General features: G+C 38.1%; 1 protein-coding gene across 4 annotated transcripts in view; it reads left to right on the top strand.

Moving 5' to 3' along the window:
* Positions 1 to 14,379, top strand: part of BRAF (B-Raf proto-oncogene, serine/threonine kinase) — a 167,270-nt gene extending 152,891 nt beyond the window's left edge. Inside the window, exons 17-20 of one of the 4 annotated variants that reach the window (XM_047835481.1) lie at positions 3,717 to 3,851; positions 6,808 to 6,858; positions 7,765 to 7,918; positions 14,200 to 14,379. In XM_047835481.1, coding sequence (XP_047691437.1) covers positions 3,717 to 3,851; positions 6,808 to 6,858; positions 7,765 to 7,918; positions 14,200 to 14,222 — 363 coding nt within the window. In that variant the 3' untranslated portion in view covers positions 14,223 to 14,379. Of the gene's footprint in view, positions 1 to 3,716; positions 3,852 to 6,807; positions 6,859 to 7,764; positions 8,258 to 14,199 lie in introns of those variants that run through there. The other 3 variants (XM_047835502.1, XM_047835491.1, XM_047835511.1) reach the window with 3 other exon arrangements.
* The last annotated feature ends 856 nt before the right edge of the window (positions 14,380 to 15,235 follow it).

Below are 15,235 nucleotides of genomic sequence, written 5' to 3'. Positions count from 1 at the left end.
TCTTTACTACGCACTGTAGGAACTGTTCCTGTGTACTCTTCCCCACATAGTCTCGGGTGGCAGGTTTTGCCTGTAAATTTAAAGCAGGACTCTGGTTAAGAAACTCAGTGTAATAGCCGACCTTGGACTCATGACCTGGTCACTTTACCTCTTCAGGTGTCTTTTTTTTTTCAGTTATAAAAATAAGAAATTGCACTAAAGAATTCATTCTGGTTGTAAAGATCAGATTCTTTCCTAGAGCAGTTCTCTTAGCGCTTTAAGGGATGGCCATCGTATAGCATGCCTTTTGCTTTCCTTACTCTAGTGCTGAAATCTAAGAAATTGCTGTCATTTTTTTCCCCCTCTTTATCCTTCCATTTTGCTCTCTAATCACCCTGCTCTTTCCTCTTCCAGTGAGCTTTTCTACTGAGTTGGGATTAATAATGCACTCATTTAGGCTACATGTATTGACTCTCTGTCCTCATGGTTTTCTTTTCTTGGAGTAGAAGTACTGTGTCATCTTAGAAGAAAATAACAACTAATTTTTATCTGTTATTTTAAGTACTGTTATTTAAGTCTGTTATTTCAGTTACTGTTGGTGTATAACAAACTACCCAAAACATAGTGGCTTAAGCAAATTATGAATCTGCAGTTTGGACTGCTTTCAGTGAGGAAGATTTATGTCTGTGTCACATTGTGTTGCCTAGGGTACATTCATTTGGGTGTTAAAGGATCCACTTCCAAAATGGCTCATTCATACCTCTGACAAGGTGTGGTGCTAGCTGTCTGCTGGAAGCTTGGTCAGGGTGAAGGGCCAAGGGCTTTAGTTCTTGTCGACATGGACCTTTCTATGGGGACGTCTTCTAGAAAGTGTGGACTTTGTTAGAGCCTGGTGGCTAGGTTCCAAGCACAAGCTCTCAAGAGATACAAAATGATGAATACACACAAATTATTTCAATAAGAAATTTTCAAGGCCTATATGCAAAGCACTATGGGATATAAAGGAATACAAAGATGAATAATACACAGGCCATGCTTTTGGTGGAGTTAACCAATCTGTTGAAGCAGTGCAAGGGGAGGGGGTGATGAGAATGAGTAGACATTGTGCTCCAGTAATACAGAGGCATGAATCAAGGGGTGGAGGTGCCAGGAATGCTGAATGTGGATTGAGAATGGAAATAACCAGTCAGTTCCAGAATTTCAAATTGAACTGCTGATTTTATCTTTTATGTGCCACTTAAATCTTCTGTACATGAATTATATCCTGGAGAGTCTTCCCTTTAAGTTTAAGTAATTGCAAAGAATGTGATTTCCTTTGTATTATATTTTTTCAAAGTTTGATATGGCTCTTTTTTAAACATACTTTTAGGGGCGCCTGGGTGGCGCAGTCGGTTAAGCGTCCGACTTCAGCCAGGTCACGATCTCGCGGTCCGGGAGTTCGAGCCCCGCGTCAGGCTCTGGGCTGATGGCTCAGAGCCTGGAGCCTGTTTCCGATTCTGTGTCTCCCTCTCTCTCTGCCCCTCCCCCGTTCATGCTCTTTCTCTCTCTGTCCCAAAAATAAATAAACGTTGAAAAAAAAAAATTTAAAAAATAAAAAAATAAAAAAATAAACATACTTTTATACTTTCAAGCCTTTTATTGATCATTCAAATAACATCTCTGCAACAAAAAATATGTATTTAAATTTAGAATTACAAAAATCTTTCCTGTGACTTTAGTCTTTGAAGGTTAATTTTTTAAATTCTGAACTATGCTTCTATTAATGAGTATTAATATATAACTGATGAAAATAATGTAAATTTTGGTATATAGAAATAAAGAAGGTAAAATTTTATTGGAAATGTGTGTCTTAATGAACATATGGGGCTTTTCTCTTCAGTTCATTCATGTATTTGTGGATAAATAGGCTTTTGCTGAAATGAGAAAGAATTAAGCACTGAGCAGTATTGTTCAGGTAGATACAAAGATGGGAAAGTCAGGAATTTGTTGTACCCACATGCACAGTTCACTGGTCCCCAAGACCACACTCAGACTCAGTTGCTCATTAAGTTTGAGAACTCGCTGTAGGTTGTTAATGCTTACAGTTATGGTTTAGTGCAACAGCAGGATACAGATTAAAATCAGCCAAGGGAAGAGGCACATAGGGCAGAATCCAGGAGAGTTCCACATGTGGAGGTCACAGTTGTCTTCTCCCAGTGTAACTGTGGACCGCACTGAATTCTCCCGACAGCAGAACACTGCCAACCACAGAGACTCTCTTAAGTCCAGAGTTATCACTGGGGCTCTGTCAGGTAGATATGGTTGACTACCTCTGTGGCTGGCCTTAGTTCTCAAGCCCTCTGGAAGTCAAACTGGTACTATATGACTCAAAGTCCCTTCTGTAAGCCCCCAGGTAAGTAAACAGAAATACTCTCATCAGGCAGGACATTCCAAACTTTTAGGGATTATCTCCTAGGAGCCAAAGGCAAAGGCCATCCCTTTTACTGGGCAAGATAAATTCTTTACCGTACACCATATCACTCAGTTAAAACTCATGTCTATAATGTACCAAAAAATTGCATAATAGCTTGTCACTGAGTTTTGTAATCAGCTGACGGTTCAGTTAATTTTACTGAGAGCAAAGATTTGGAAACTAGCTGTCTTGCAAAGGTATTTGTTACCCATTCATGAAAGCCCTGTTAAGTACCAATAGTGTCCCTTTGGTACCCCAGCAGTTTTACACCTTGGTGCAATGTGTACTATCGTTAAATTTCATGTGGGTAAAAAAGGTATGGTTTTTACAAAGCGGGAGTAGGGCAGTTCTGCCAGGGGAGATGGAAGGGTAGCTGCACACTTGCACCGCGTGGTCCTCGAGCACATCTGCTCTTGGGTCAGCACCGGTTCTTACAGCACTGAACAGGGACTAAGAGCAAGTTAAGAGACCAGGCTCGACTGTTCTAAAGTTTATAAGCTCCGGCCTGTAACAAGGGATCTCTTGCTGGCTGTCCACCTAGCCACTAGGCTGTCCGTTGGAACTGTTCCCTCTAAGATCAAACCCCCCCTCTCTCCAAGACTTCTGATGTCTGTCTCTGCCCATTATCAAAAGAGCTGAAAATTAGAAAGTTAAGAAATTGGAAAAATTATAAATCTCTGCACCCAGGGAAGACAAGCCTTTTTACTTTATTAAACAGAAAACCTCAGTTCCCAGATGGTTTACCTTCTTTTCTTTGGAGGAGGCTGTGATTCTCATATCTACATAACTAAATGCCCCATATCACCCATTTCCTCAGCAAACAAATTTAAAACGCAGATGCCAAAACAACTGCTAAAAAGGTTAACATTTTTAGTTCCAGCTACATATATATAAAGGACTCAGTATGATGCCCAACAAGTACTCAGTAAAATACTTAAGTAGAAAAGAGGCACAGCCTGACCTGTGTCTCATGATTGATTACCCTGGCAGTGGGAAATGGATTGGGGAAGGAGAGACCAGAGACCTGGGGAGCGATTAGGAGACCTTTACAACAGTCCATGGGACATGATGTTTTCAGTTGGCGGCCCGTGCAGTGTCGGGTCCCCACGATAAGATGTGTGAGAATCAGATTACTAGCGTTGTGTTTCTTAACTTTTTATTAAGGGAAAATGTACACGCAGAAAAGTACACATAAATGTGCAGCTTGTTGAATTCTCAGTGTTGGAGTATTTTTCAATTTATAAGTGAAGTTGTTTGATTTGTTTTTTTTTTTATTCCTCCCCAGATAATTTTTATGGTGGGACGAGGATATCTTTCTCCAGATCTCAGTAAGGTACGAAGTAACTGTCCGAAAGCCATGAAGAGATTGATGGCAGAGTGCCTAAAAAAGAAAAGAGATGAGAGGCCACTGTTTCCCCAAGTAAGAAGAAGCTTGATGTTACCTAAGAGGACAGACTAATACTCAGATGCAGATTTTTAAATACTTTCAGGGGCACACAGTTTTGTGTTTTATGGATTTGGATGTCTTGTGATCGTGTGCAGGCAGCAGAGAAGTAATTGCACAGAGATGATTTTATAAAGGTTGAACAGTGGTACATCTAGAAACCTGGAATCCCAGGACAGAATATTCAGAAAGACTTGACTTTGGTCTAGCAGTTTTCAAACAAAAATTTTTGGTCTCACACACTTAAAAATTATTGAAGGCCCCCCAAAGAGCTTTTGTTTATATAAATAGTAATTGCCATTTTAGAAATTAAAACTAAGTTTTAAAAATGTTGATAAGTTTATTTAAGCGTAATAAAACCATTACATGCTAAATAACATTTTTATGAAATTAAAAAGAACTACATTTTCCCCACCAACAAAATTAGACGAGTGGCATTGTTTTACCTTTTTTGCAAATCTCTACAAAAAGAAGACATGTGGATTCTCTGCATCCATTATGCTGCAGTACCTTCCACCGTGTAGCTTCTGAAAGCGCCACTGACTTTTGCAAAGTAATGACAGTGAAAAAGGCAGATAATACCTTAGTGTTACTACGAAAATAGTTTTCCCACAGACTGCACTTTGAGAACTGCTTTAATTCTTCCTGGTAAGATAAACACATTCCAAGCTTCCCTACATACCGGGTCTTTTGGAGGAACGTTTCCACCTGGAGCAAAAAGAAAAGGCAGCTGTTGGTACTGTCTGCCTTTCTCTGATTCTTGGAAAATGACTATCACTTTTGTCTCTTCATGTTATAAGGCTACAGCCCTGAAGTTCATAATCTTTCATTAAGCTTCATGAACTGAAACTAAGTACCTGAACAAACTTAGAAAGTTTAGGTATTATAATATAAATTGAGTTTTTTATGATGCTTAGGAAGTTCCTGATAGCACCACATAAATAGGTCTTGATAAATCAATACAGTTTGCAAGTGGGAAGTGCTAACTTCCTTAATTATCTAGCTACTGTAATCACGGAGTTGGTCTTTTGTGAACCTTCTGCCCTTGAATGCACAGCGCTAGCTGGGTCTCTTAGACAGAAGTCACTGTTACAGGAGCTAGTGGATCTTTTATGCCCATCTAAAGAATTAAAGACCCAGGGCACCTGAGTGACTCAGTTGGTTGAGTGCCCAACTTCAGCTTGGATCATGATCTTGCAATTTGTGGGTTCAGGCCCCACGTTGGGCTCTGTGCTGACAGCTCAGAGCCTGAAGCCTGCTTTGGATTCTGTGTCTCCCTCCCTCTCTCTCTGCTCCTTCCCCACTCACACTCTGTCTCCCTCTCAAAAATAAACAGACATTAAAAAAAAAAAAAAAAAGAATTAAAGACCAGGGCACCTGGCTGTCTCGGTGGAACGTGCGACTCTTGATCTCAGGGTCATTAGTTCAAGCCCCACATTGGGCGTGGAGCCTACTTAAAATTTAAAAAAAAAAAAAAAATTTTTTTTTAAATAAAGAATTAAAGATAGAATTTATAATTTGAACAAATCTCTCAGGGGCTGCCTCAGCGTGGGTAGATCTAGGTTTTACGTATTGGAATTCTAAGTTACTATTTTGAGGAAGAGTTTTTTTTTTTTTTAACCCGGAAAACCACTGGTTGAAGATATCAAAGTAAAAGGACCAGTGCTGTTGGCCATTGTCAGCAGGCCCCCCGTACCACGTTCTCATTTCATATTCCAGGTGCCAGAGCTTCCTGTTTAACCTGCTTGGTGCACATTAATAATGCAAATTATATCCATAGGACCACTTTTTTTTAAGATTTTCTTTTTTTAAGTAATCTCTACACCCAACATGGAGCTCGAACTTAACAACCCCAAGATCAAGTTGCATGCTCTACCAACTGAGCCAGCCAGGCGACCGACCCACTTTCTGAGTGGTATTAAAAGGGACAAAATGTTCATATTTCTTTTTTTTCTTTCAAAATGTTCATATTTCTAAATATAAGTAACATTTTATTCCTTGCATGATATCAGAAAATGAAATGCATATCTGAGTTTTTCAGATTATTGAAGGCTACCTTAAGTACTGTTTTTAATTTTTCATTACAGGATCTCTTCACACTATACAAAAACATAAATTTTAAATGGCTAAAGATTTATATGTAGAAAACAAAACCTTAAAATAGGAAGTCATTTTTTATAACCTTGAGATAAAAGGCTTTCCTTATAAGCAAGAGACAAAATCCAGAAATTATAAAGGAAAACATGAGCATGTCTGACTACAATAAAGTTTTTATACTTCTGTATAATAAAAATAATATTGAAAGGTAAACATAGAAAAATAATTGTAGCATGTATATAATAAAGTATAAATACTGGTATTATATAAAGGCCTCCTACAAATCAGTAAGTAAAAGATACTAGAAAATGAGCAAAGGATACGAACTGGTGAATCATAAGGAAATACAAATGGCGAATGAACTTAGGATGTTAAAAGTTCTGGGGCGGTCAGTAAAATGTAGAGTAACGGTGAAATACATTTTGATTTTCTCTCTCAGATTGACAATATCCAGCATTGGGAACGATGTTGGGAAGTAAGGAAGAGCCTTCCTTGTAAATTTTTTAACAGTGTTGTTGGGAATGTAAATTGGTTTGGCCTTTTGAAAGGACTTGCTAGAATTCATAAACTTAAAATATATATACTTTGTGCTCTGATAATTCCACTCCTGAAAAGGTATACTACAGAGCCTGCTTCCACAAGTGTTCAGATATAGACAAAAATGCTTACCATTAGGAAAAATTAAAAATCAAGGTAGCTCTCTAGATGGCATGGATGTTAGGGAGGGGGAAAAAAAGAAAGCAATGCAGAAAAATATGTATAGAATGATAACCACTTTAAATGGTGATGAGGGTGGGGATGGGCTCTGTTTTCATATGTGCATGTTTATGCATAGGAAAGGTCCAGAAGAAAGTATAGACTCTTTAACAGTGGTTACCCCTGGAAGGTAGGACTTATACTTTTTCTGTATTATTTGAATTTTTATTTGTGTGTTATGCTTGTAATTTAAAATGTTTTGTAACATTGCTTCTTTGCCTTATACTAATCATTATACAGATTATAGTTTAACTTTTAAAAAAGTTTTGGTGGCTCAGAAAAATAATAGTGATGGCTGCTAAAGTTTTATTGAGTACTTACTATATATTCTAGGCATTGTGCCAAGCCTTTTACACATATGTCTCATGATTATGAACATCTGTTATTATACTGTATGCCTTCAAAGTCATAACCTGTTTCTTTGTACCTTAAAATATGCTGAGTTTCTACATTTTGTGGATTGGTGTCTATTTGTTGTTTTCCTGTCTTCTCCTTCACTCTTGGATTGTCACCTGTCACTTCTCACTCCTGTGCCACTAGCAGTCTGGGTCATTGAGACCCTCCTTTTAATCATGTATGTGTAAGACGTTTCCTATTACTGAGTTTCTTAAAGAATGAGTTGCTCTGATGATTCTGTTTGTGAAGCCATATAGTGCTTTACTGATTTATGCTCCTTCTTCTTCCCAAAAGGGACTGTGGTCTGTGGGATAGGTATATAATTGGTTTAAAATTTTGTATTATTTACTGTTCCAAGGCTGGCAAATAATCTAAAATGTAAATAAAAAGCTAACTATAGGTTACTTTCCCCATTTATTTTACAGAGATTAAAGCCAATGGAGTTTGGTAATAATCTTTTCTTTGTAAGGAAAAAAAATACCAATTTCTTAAGCGTTTAGGATAATACTCAAAACAGTGTAAGATTTCAGGTGCTTTCTTGTTAAGTATGATGCGGATATTAAAGATTAACACCACCTAGATTTTCATTCTACTTTTTTTCTTTTTTTCTTTTTTTCTTTTTTTTTTTCCCCTTTTTTAGATTCTTGCCTCTATTGAGCTGCTGGCCCGCTCATTGCCAAAAATTCACCGCAGTGCATCAGAACCCTCCTTGAATCGGGCTGGCTTCCAGACAGAGGATTTTAGTCTCTATGCTTGTGCTTCTCCAAAAACACCCATCCAGGCAGGGGGATATGGTGCGTTTCCCGTCCACTGAGATAAGTTAGATGAGTGCGCGAGTGCAGGGGGCCGGGGCCAAGGAGGTGGAAATGTGCGTGCTTCTGTACTAAGTTGGATAGCATCTTCTTTTTTAAAAAAAAGATGAACCAAAGAATGTGTATGTTTTTAAAGACTAGATATAATTATTTCCTGATCTAAAATGTATACTTAGCTTTGGATTTTCAATATCCAAGGGTTTTCAAAATGCACAGACATTGCTGAACATTTGCAGTACCTCTTCTGGAGGCTTTACTTCCTGTTACAGATTGGTTTTGTTTACTGGCTTATCCTAATTATTAAACTTCAATTAAACTTTTCTCCTGCACCTTTTGTTATGAGCTATCACATGTCCCTTAGGGACTCGCAAGAGCAGTACTGCCCCCGTGTATGGGCTTGCAGGTAGAAAGGGGATGACAGGTTTTAACGCCTGTGTGAGGCAAGGCAGTCCGAACAGATCTCATTTAGGAAGCCACGAGAGTTGAATAAGTTATTTTTATTCTTAGTATTTTTTCTATAACTACTTTTTATTATAACTTGGAAAATATGGATGTCCTTTATACACCTTAGCAATAGACTGAATTTCTTTTTATAAATTATGGGTGCCGGTAACCAAAGACATTGCTGAGGAGTGGATGTCTGACATGAGTACTATGGTTGAAGCTTGGATTTTTAGTGGACAAATGTTATAAATTGAGGTTCCTTTTAAGTAGTATTTCCTCATTACTAAAGGTGTCATATACACATGGAAGGTGAATTTCCTTACAAATGCATTGCCTCCTCCTCCCCCAAAAAAGCTTAACAGAATTCTGTGAAAGTTTTGGGTTTGTTTGTTTAGATGTCTTTAGTTGCTAAACAGCAAGGTCACAGACTTCTTAAATATTGTTACTTCAGATTATACTTCCCTCTCATGATGCCTATTTTAACAATCCCCTTATCCATGTGTCTCATAAAATTTGTGTTCCATATGTTCTGTGCCCAGAAAGGTTCTTCTTCTTATGAATGAATGCTATTCTTTTTTTAATCCCATGGTACGAAGTATTTGTTAGAGCTAATACTTAACATTTTCATAGGTAAAAAATGGCTGTATTGTGGCAGTCATTAATATTCTTATTGTGAACCAAAATCTTACTGGAATCAAAAGTGGAAGAGGCAGTATTGCTGGCGTCTTATCAAAGAGATGACCATCTCTACTTGTGAGTCAGTGCCAAAAGCCAGCCTCTTAAATACATTTTCATTTATTCGGTTTGGAACTGTGATGATTTTTAAATATAACGGACAGTTCAGGGTTATGCAGGCACACAGACAACATCTGCGTAAATACCACCCTTTGAAGCCAATAAAGAAGAAAATTGGGAAGACTTTAATGATATTTTAGTTTTTAGGTACCACAAATAAGTTTTTAAAATACTTCTTGGGACGCCTCAGTAGCTCAGTCAGTTAAGCATCAGACTCTTGATTTCGGCTCAGGTCATGATCTCACGGTTCGGGAGTTTGAGCCCCATGTCAGGCTCTGCACTGACGGTGTGGAACCTGTTTGGGATTCTCTCCCCCCCTCTCTCTGCCCCTTCCCTACTTGTGCTCTCTCGCTCTCTCTCTCAAAATAAATAATTAAAATAAAATAACTTTCTAATTTGAATGGATGAAATTTCGTCCAGGAAAACTACCCAGTGAGAAGCATGGCATACCTTTGGCCCCTTATTTGGGCAGTTTAAGACAAGTAATACCATTCATCTTATTCAAAATGGATTCATGCCTTTCAATTTAGGCAAGAGTAGTGGAAAAGAACATTTCTCATGTTTTCAAAAATAAAAAGGAGAAAGGCATAAAAGAATAGAGCATGTTGGAAAACATTAAAGTGTGGGATTTCCAAATCCTCTAGTGACATTAAAGATGTGATTAGTAGTGGGGCGCCTGGGTGGCTCAGTTGGTTAAGCGTCCGACTTCGGCTCAGGTCATGATCACGTTGGGTTCTGTGCTGACAGCTCAGAGCCTGGAGCCTGCTTCAGAATCTGTGTCTTCCTCTCTCTGCCCCTCCCCTGCTCGCTCGCTCTCGCTCTCTCTCAAAAATAATGAATAAACATTAAAAAAAATTATTTTAAAGATGTGATTAGTAGTAATTACTAAATGGGGTTTTATTTATCACAAATTGAATAGCAAGCATGTAGCTGATAAAGTTTTTACATTGGTCTGTGGAATGCTCAATGCTCAAAGCTTTGGAAAGCACTTTAAGGCACAGGAGTCAAATGATCTTTATATTGATACAGTTCTTTCTATAGTTCTTCACTATACTTGCTTCACTCATATTTTCTTTTCTTTGCTCACCGTTTTTTCCCCTGACTACCCCCTTCACTGAAAACTACCCAGCAACCCCACTGTCTGCCTTTGACTCCATTCAGTCTCCTCTGCCAGAGGGCATTGCTGAGCTCTTCCAGCCATAGCGCTGTCTCACACTCTCCATTGTGCCTCCAAAGGGTCACCTGATAGCTCTCTTGTCTTCAAACTCGGCCCCCTGGACGTGTCGTGGAAGAACATGAAAAATCTGGCAGAGCGAGATGTTTAGAAAGCGTGGATGCAGAGGAGTAGGGAGCATTAGAATGACATATGGTAGTCTCCTTTTCTGTTCTTTTATGCTGTATTGTAGATGCTTTCTCCAAATAAAGAAAAATACCGTTTTTCTAACCATATGTGGAGTCCACCTCTCTGACTAGGTAATTGAAACAGAAGGACATTCGTTCTCTTATGACCTGCTCTTTTTCTTAAAACCTGAACCCTCAGATATTTTTATTAAAGTTGATTTCCTTTTTCAGCAGACAGCCTTTTTATAAAATTTGTTTTACATGTTAGGCATTTTACTAGTCAAGTGGTGAGGACTAAGATTTTTCATCTTGATTTTTAAGTAGTTGAGGGATCACAGCATTTAATCAAATACTTTAGGTTGTTTATTTTCAGACATTAATATTGTACTAGGCATTTACATACTAAAGCATTAGTTACAATCATCCTCTTGGGGGCGCCTGGGTGGCTCAGTTGGCTAAAGGTCCCACTTCAGCTCACGTCATGCTCTCACAGTTTGTGGGTTCGAGCCCCACATTGGGTTCTGTGCTGACGGCTCAGAGCCTGGAGCCTGCTTCGGATTCTGTGTCTCCCTCTCTCTCTGCCCCTCCCCTGCTTGCTCTCTATCTCTCTCTCTCTCTCAAAAATTAATAAACATTACAAATATTTCTTAAAAAATCATTCTCTTTAAATAGAGACCATGTAACACAGCAACTTAAATGGCCTCTGACTCAAGTGAGTCTCTCTCGATGTAAGGAAATGAACTGCCTTTGTTGCTTAATATTATGAAACGGGTACTTTATGGCTAAAACATTTTATCAGTTACAGTCTGTTAAATTGAGAATTATTGAGTATTTCTATAGCACTTTTTATTTTATTAAATACTTCCTCTCTCCTGTGATAATTTCTCTTAAGAATTTAACAAGTCCAGTGTGTCCGTGCCAGAATGTTATACTTTTGAAACTTCCTTAAAGGTCACCACAGAGAAAGAATGGGACTTGCTTTAGTTTCAGATGACTGTCCCCACATCTAAAGCAGTGATCAAGTTGTGTGCAAAATAACATACTAGATTTTTCATAGCATATTTTGTCTTTAAGAAGTATACATCAAATTATATGTATGAGAGCCTCTGAAATACATTCAATTCTGGACTAAAAGATAATTATTTCATAATATCTTAAAACTAGTTAATAAAATCCTTAGCTTTCAAATAAACAAATCTTGATGTTTAGAGTATCTAAAATCACAGGGCTTTCCCAAGTGTTCTCTCCCCTAATCTTAACTAAAGTCACATGGAAAATAGAACTTAGGTTATTCTTAGCCAGAAAAGAGATGAAAAAAAAGTTTCATTTTGGCCTCTGATTTTTCAGGCAACAGTTAAGTTAATAAGCCAAGATTTCAAAAAGCCACATAGTATTCTGGGTGTTTCACTTCAAATAATTGTTATTACCTCAAATAAAATAGGATAGGGGATGGGATAATAGAGATTTCCAGATACACAAGAAGGAATATGCTTTTTTTTCCCAAAAGCAGATCCATTGCCTCTTACCCCCAATTTTTCTTAAATTTCTCCATGATTTCAGGGTCATATATAGAAAGAGTTTTATTGGTCCCTAAACTCTTGAGTTCTTTTTGTCTTTTTTTTTTTTTTTCCTGGACCTGAAGTCTGTTGATGTAAAGAAGTGCATTCCTTTAGAAGCAGCAGACAGTGGTAGAATGATCTTAACTGTTTCCTTTACTGGCGTATGATTTGCAGTTTGTTGGTAAGAGTTTGTCCTTGGGCGGTTGTTTTGTGATTTTTTTTTTTTTCAAGGCTCACATTTTTAAGTTTGTAGAGTAAAACACTTCAACAAAGTGGAGTGCCTAATCATAATTAATGGACAACATCTCAAGATTTTTTCAAGTTATTTTTTAATGCAGTATATAAGATTTAACTTAGAATTTTGTCACTTTTGATACTCTCTCACTTAATAGATTAAAATTTAGCCATTTTTTTAAATAAAAATTTCTAAGTAAATCCTATTTTCACATTGGCTTCCTTCGATGAGATTTAGATTCTGCCAGATACAGTGATTACTAATTAGAATGTTGGAAATCGCTTTGAAGAAATGTATTAAAATACTGGAAAAAATAGCAACCTTAAAACCATAATGCACTCAAGCTATCAGCAAAGGTAGTGTGAATGTTTATACATTTCTAGAGTCGCTATTAACAGCTTCCTGTGGTTATGCTATATTTGGCTCCCCAGAGTCTTAGTAATTTGGCTAATTTTTTCACTAGTGCCATACTCCCTAATCTTTTTAACTTTAAATATGAAGTAATAATTCTTTTACCCTTCCTTGACCTTTTGACTCACAATGCCATGGTTACTTCCTTGGTGAAAGGAATCCTTAGATAGAAAGACAGTTTCACTATGTGCAGTCCAATTAGTAATAATATTCAGAATGGGAAAACAAATGATTAATTATTGAAAATTGTTTAGGGGTGTGTTAATAGTGAAGACTCTTCTCCTCCACCAGACTTGCATTTTAACTCTGCCATTTTCTAGCTGTGAGATAGCAGGCAAACTACTTAACTAAACCCCCAGCTTGCTTCTCTACAAACTAAGAGAAGGAACAGCACCTGCCTTATAATTATTGTGAGGCTCAGATGCAAATGTATGTAAAGTATTCACTGATGCACCTGGCATATAACAGGTATTCAAACAGTCTCGTATTAGTCTAATCGACTAATATTACTAGCCTACAGTCTGAGGGTTCTGCCATCCAGTCATTAGCAGTCTGTTGGGATATACCAGTGTTCTCTAGTAACCAGTTGGAATCTAACAGCAATTAGAAGATGGATAGGTTATTCCTAGATTAAATAGCGTATTCATGTGAGTGATTGCTTGGATCCTCATCACACAAGCTGTTACTACTGAGAAACGATGTTAAGGCTGGCTAAATTCCGAGAGTTGTCGGTTATTAACCAACCCCCCAAAATTAACTACAGTCTATATAATAAGAAGAACCAGCCTCTAGTTACAAGTAGAAGCTATGAACAAAACGATAGATGAAAAATAATGGCATGAACCCTCAAAGTTGGTAAGCTAACGGAATATAGGACCTCAAAGGGACTTTGTGGTTTAAAGAATTCCTTGTGCTGACAGTAATGTTCAGTCACACGTGCCTATGTGTAATATTTTGGTAGTTTAAAAGGAAATGAACTAGAAAATGGACAGTCTAGATTTTCTTTCCTTCAATCAAATGTGTCATGTGGACAAATCAGCTGACCTCTTAATTTTATCTTTTTCCAAATGGGGAGAATTCTTGTTTCTTCCTTTCTAATCTAATAGTGGCATTATAAAAGTGGAAATGAGTTGATAATTGGGGGGCAAAGTATTCAACAAATCAGACTTACTATTTTACAATCAGTTTCTGAGAAATTTTGTTCGTTGCAGCGCTTTTCAGCGTGACTAGAACCATAACATGTACATCCCCGCTGGGAAGTTACTTGCAGACTTGATATGTAATTGATGTAACTGAACCCTACTCTCTATACTGTAAATTATCTTCTTTTATGGGTTTCAGCCATTTTTGCTTTTAAATTAGTTATGATGATGCTAGATTTGTAATAGATAGCTAGTCACCTTTCAGTGAGGCTTTTCTGGGTCTCTAGGTTATTTGAGATAACTTTTTTAAAATTAGCTCTTGTCCTCCCTCTACAGGAGAATTTGCAGCCTTCAAGTAGCCACACCATCATGGCAACATCTACTCTTATTTCTTAAGTCTTGTGTTCGTACAATTTGTTAACATCAAAACACAGTTCTTCTGTTCCTCAACTCTTTTTTTAAAGATACAGAATTTTCAATGCATAAGCTGGTGTGGAACAGAATGGAATTTCCCATCCAACAAAAGAGGGAAGAATGTTTTAGGAACCAGAATTCTCTGCTGCCAGTGTTTCTTCTTCAACACAAATACCACGTGCATACAAGTCTGTCCACTCCCAGGAAGGAAGAGGAGAGAGCCTGAGTTCTGACCTTTTGGTGGTCAGGCATGATGGAAAGGAGCTGCTGCTACAGCTTGGGAGATTGGCTGTGGAGAGCCTGCCGATCGGCTCTGCCCTTCTAACCGCCAGATCCGCGTGTGGCTGGTCACCTGACGGGGCAGTTTGCAATCGCCAAGCATCGTTCTCTTTCCTGTTCTGGGATTTTGTCGCGGAGCTCTTTCCCCTAGCCACCACCGTTCATTTCTGAGGGATGGAACAAAAATGCAGCATGGCCTTTCTGTGTGGTGCATGTCCAGTCTTTGACGCATTTTTATCAAGTGAAGCTGTTTTATTTAAATGGAGAACGAGAGGTGAGGACGAGATCCGTGTTGGTGTAGAGGAAAAGGGGATGCTGCATCTTTTTCCTGACCTACTGGGTTTCTGGCCTTTGTTTCCTTGCTCACTGAGGGTGTCTGCCTAACCGCGCAGGCTGGGACGTGCTGGCACACATTGCCTTCTTTTCTCACTGGGTCCAGCAATGAAGACAAGTGTTGGGGATTTTTTTTTTTCCTCCACAATGTAGCACATTCTCAGGAAAATACAGTTGATATCTTCCTCCTAAGCTCTTCCAGTCATCAAGTACTTGTGTGGCTACTTGGTCCAGGGCACAAATGCCATGGCGGTATCTATCTAATTAAAAGCCTACAAAACTGCTTGATAACGGTTTTGAATGTGAGACATTTATGTAATTTAAATGTAAGGTACAAGTTTTAATT

Source organism: Prionailurus viverrinus, chromosome A2, assembly GCF_022837055.1.
Source record: "Prionailurus viverrinus isolate Anna chromosome A2, UM_Priviv_1.0, whole genome shotgun sequence".
Classification (NCBI taxonomy): Eukaryota; Metazoa; Chordata; class Mammalia; order Carnivora; family Felidae; genus Prionailurus; species Prionailurus viverrinus.
This window is presented reverse-complemented; position numbering and strand designations above follow the sequence as displayed.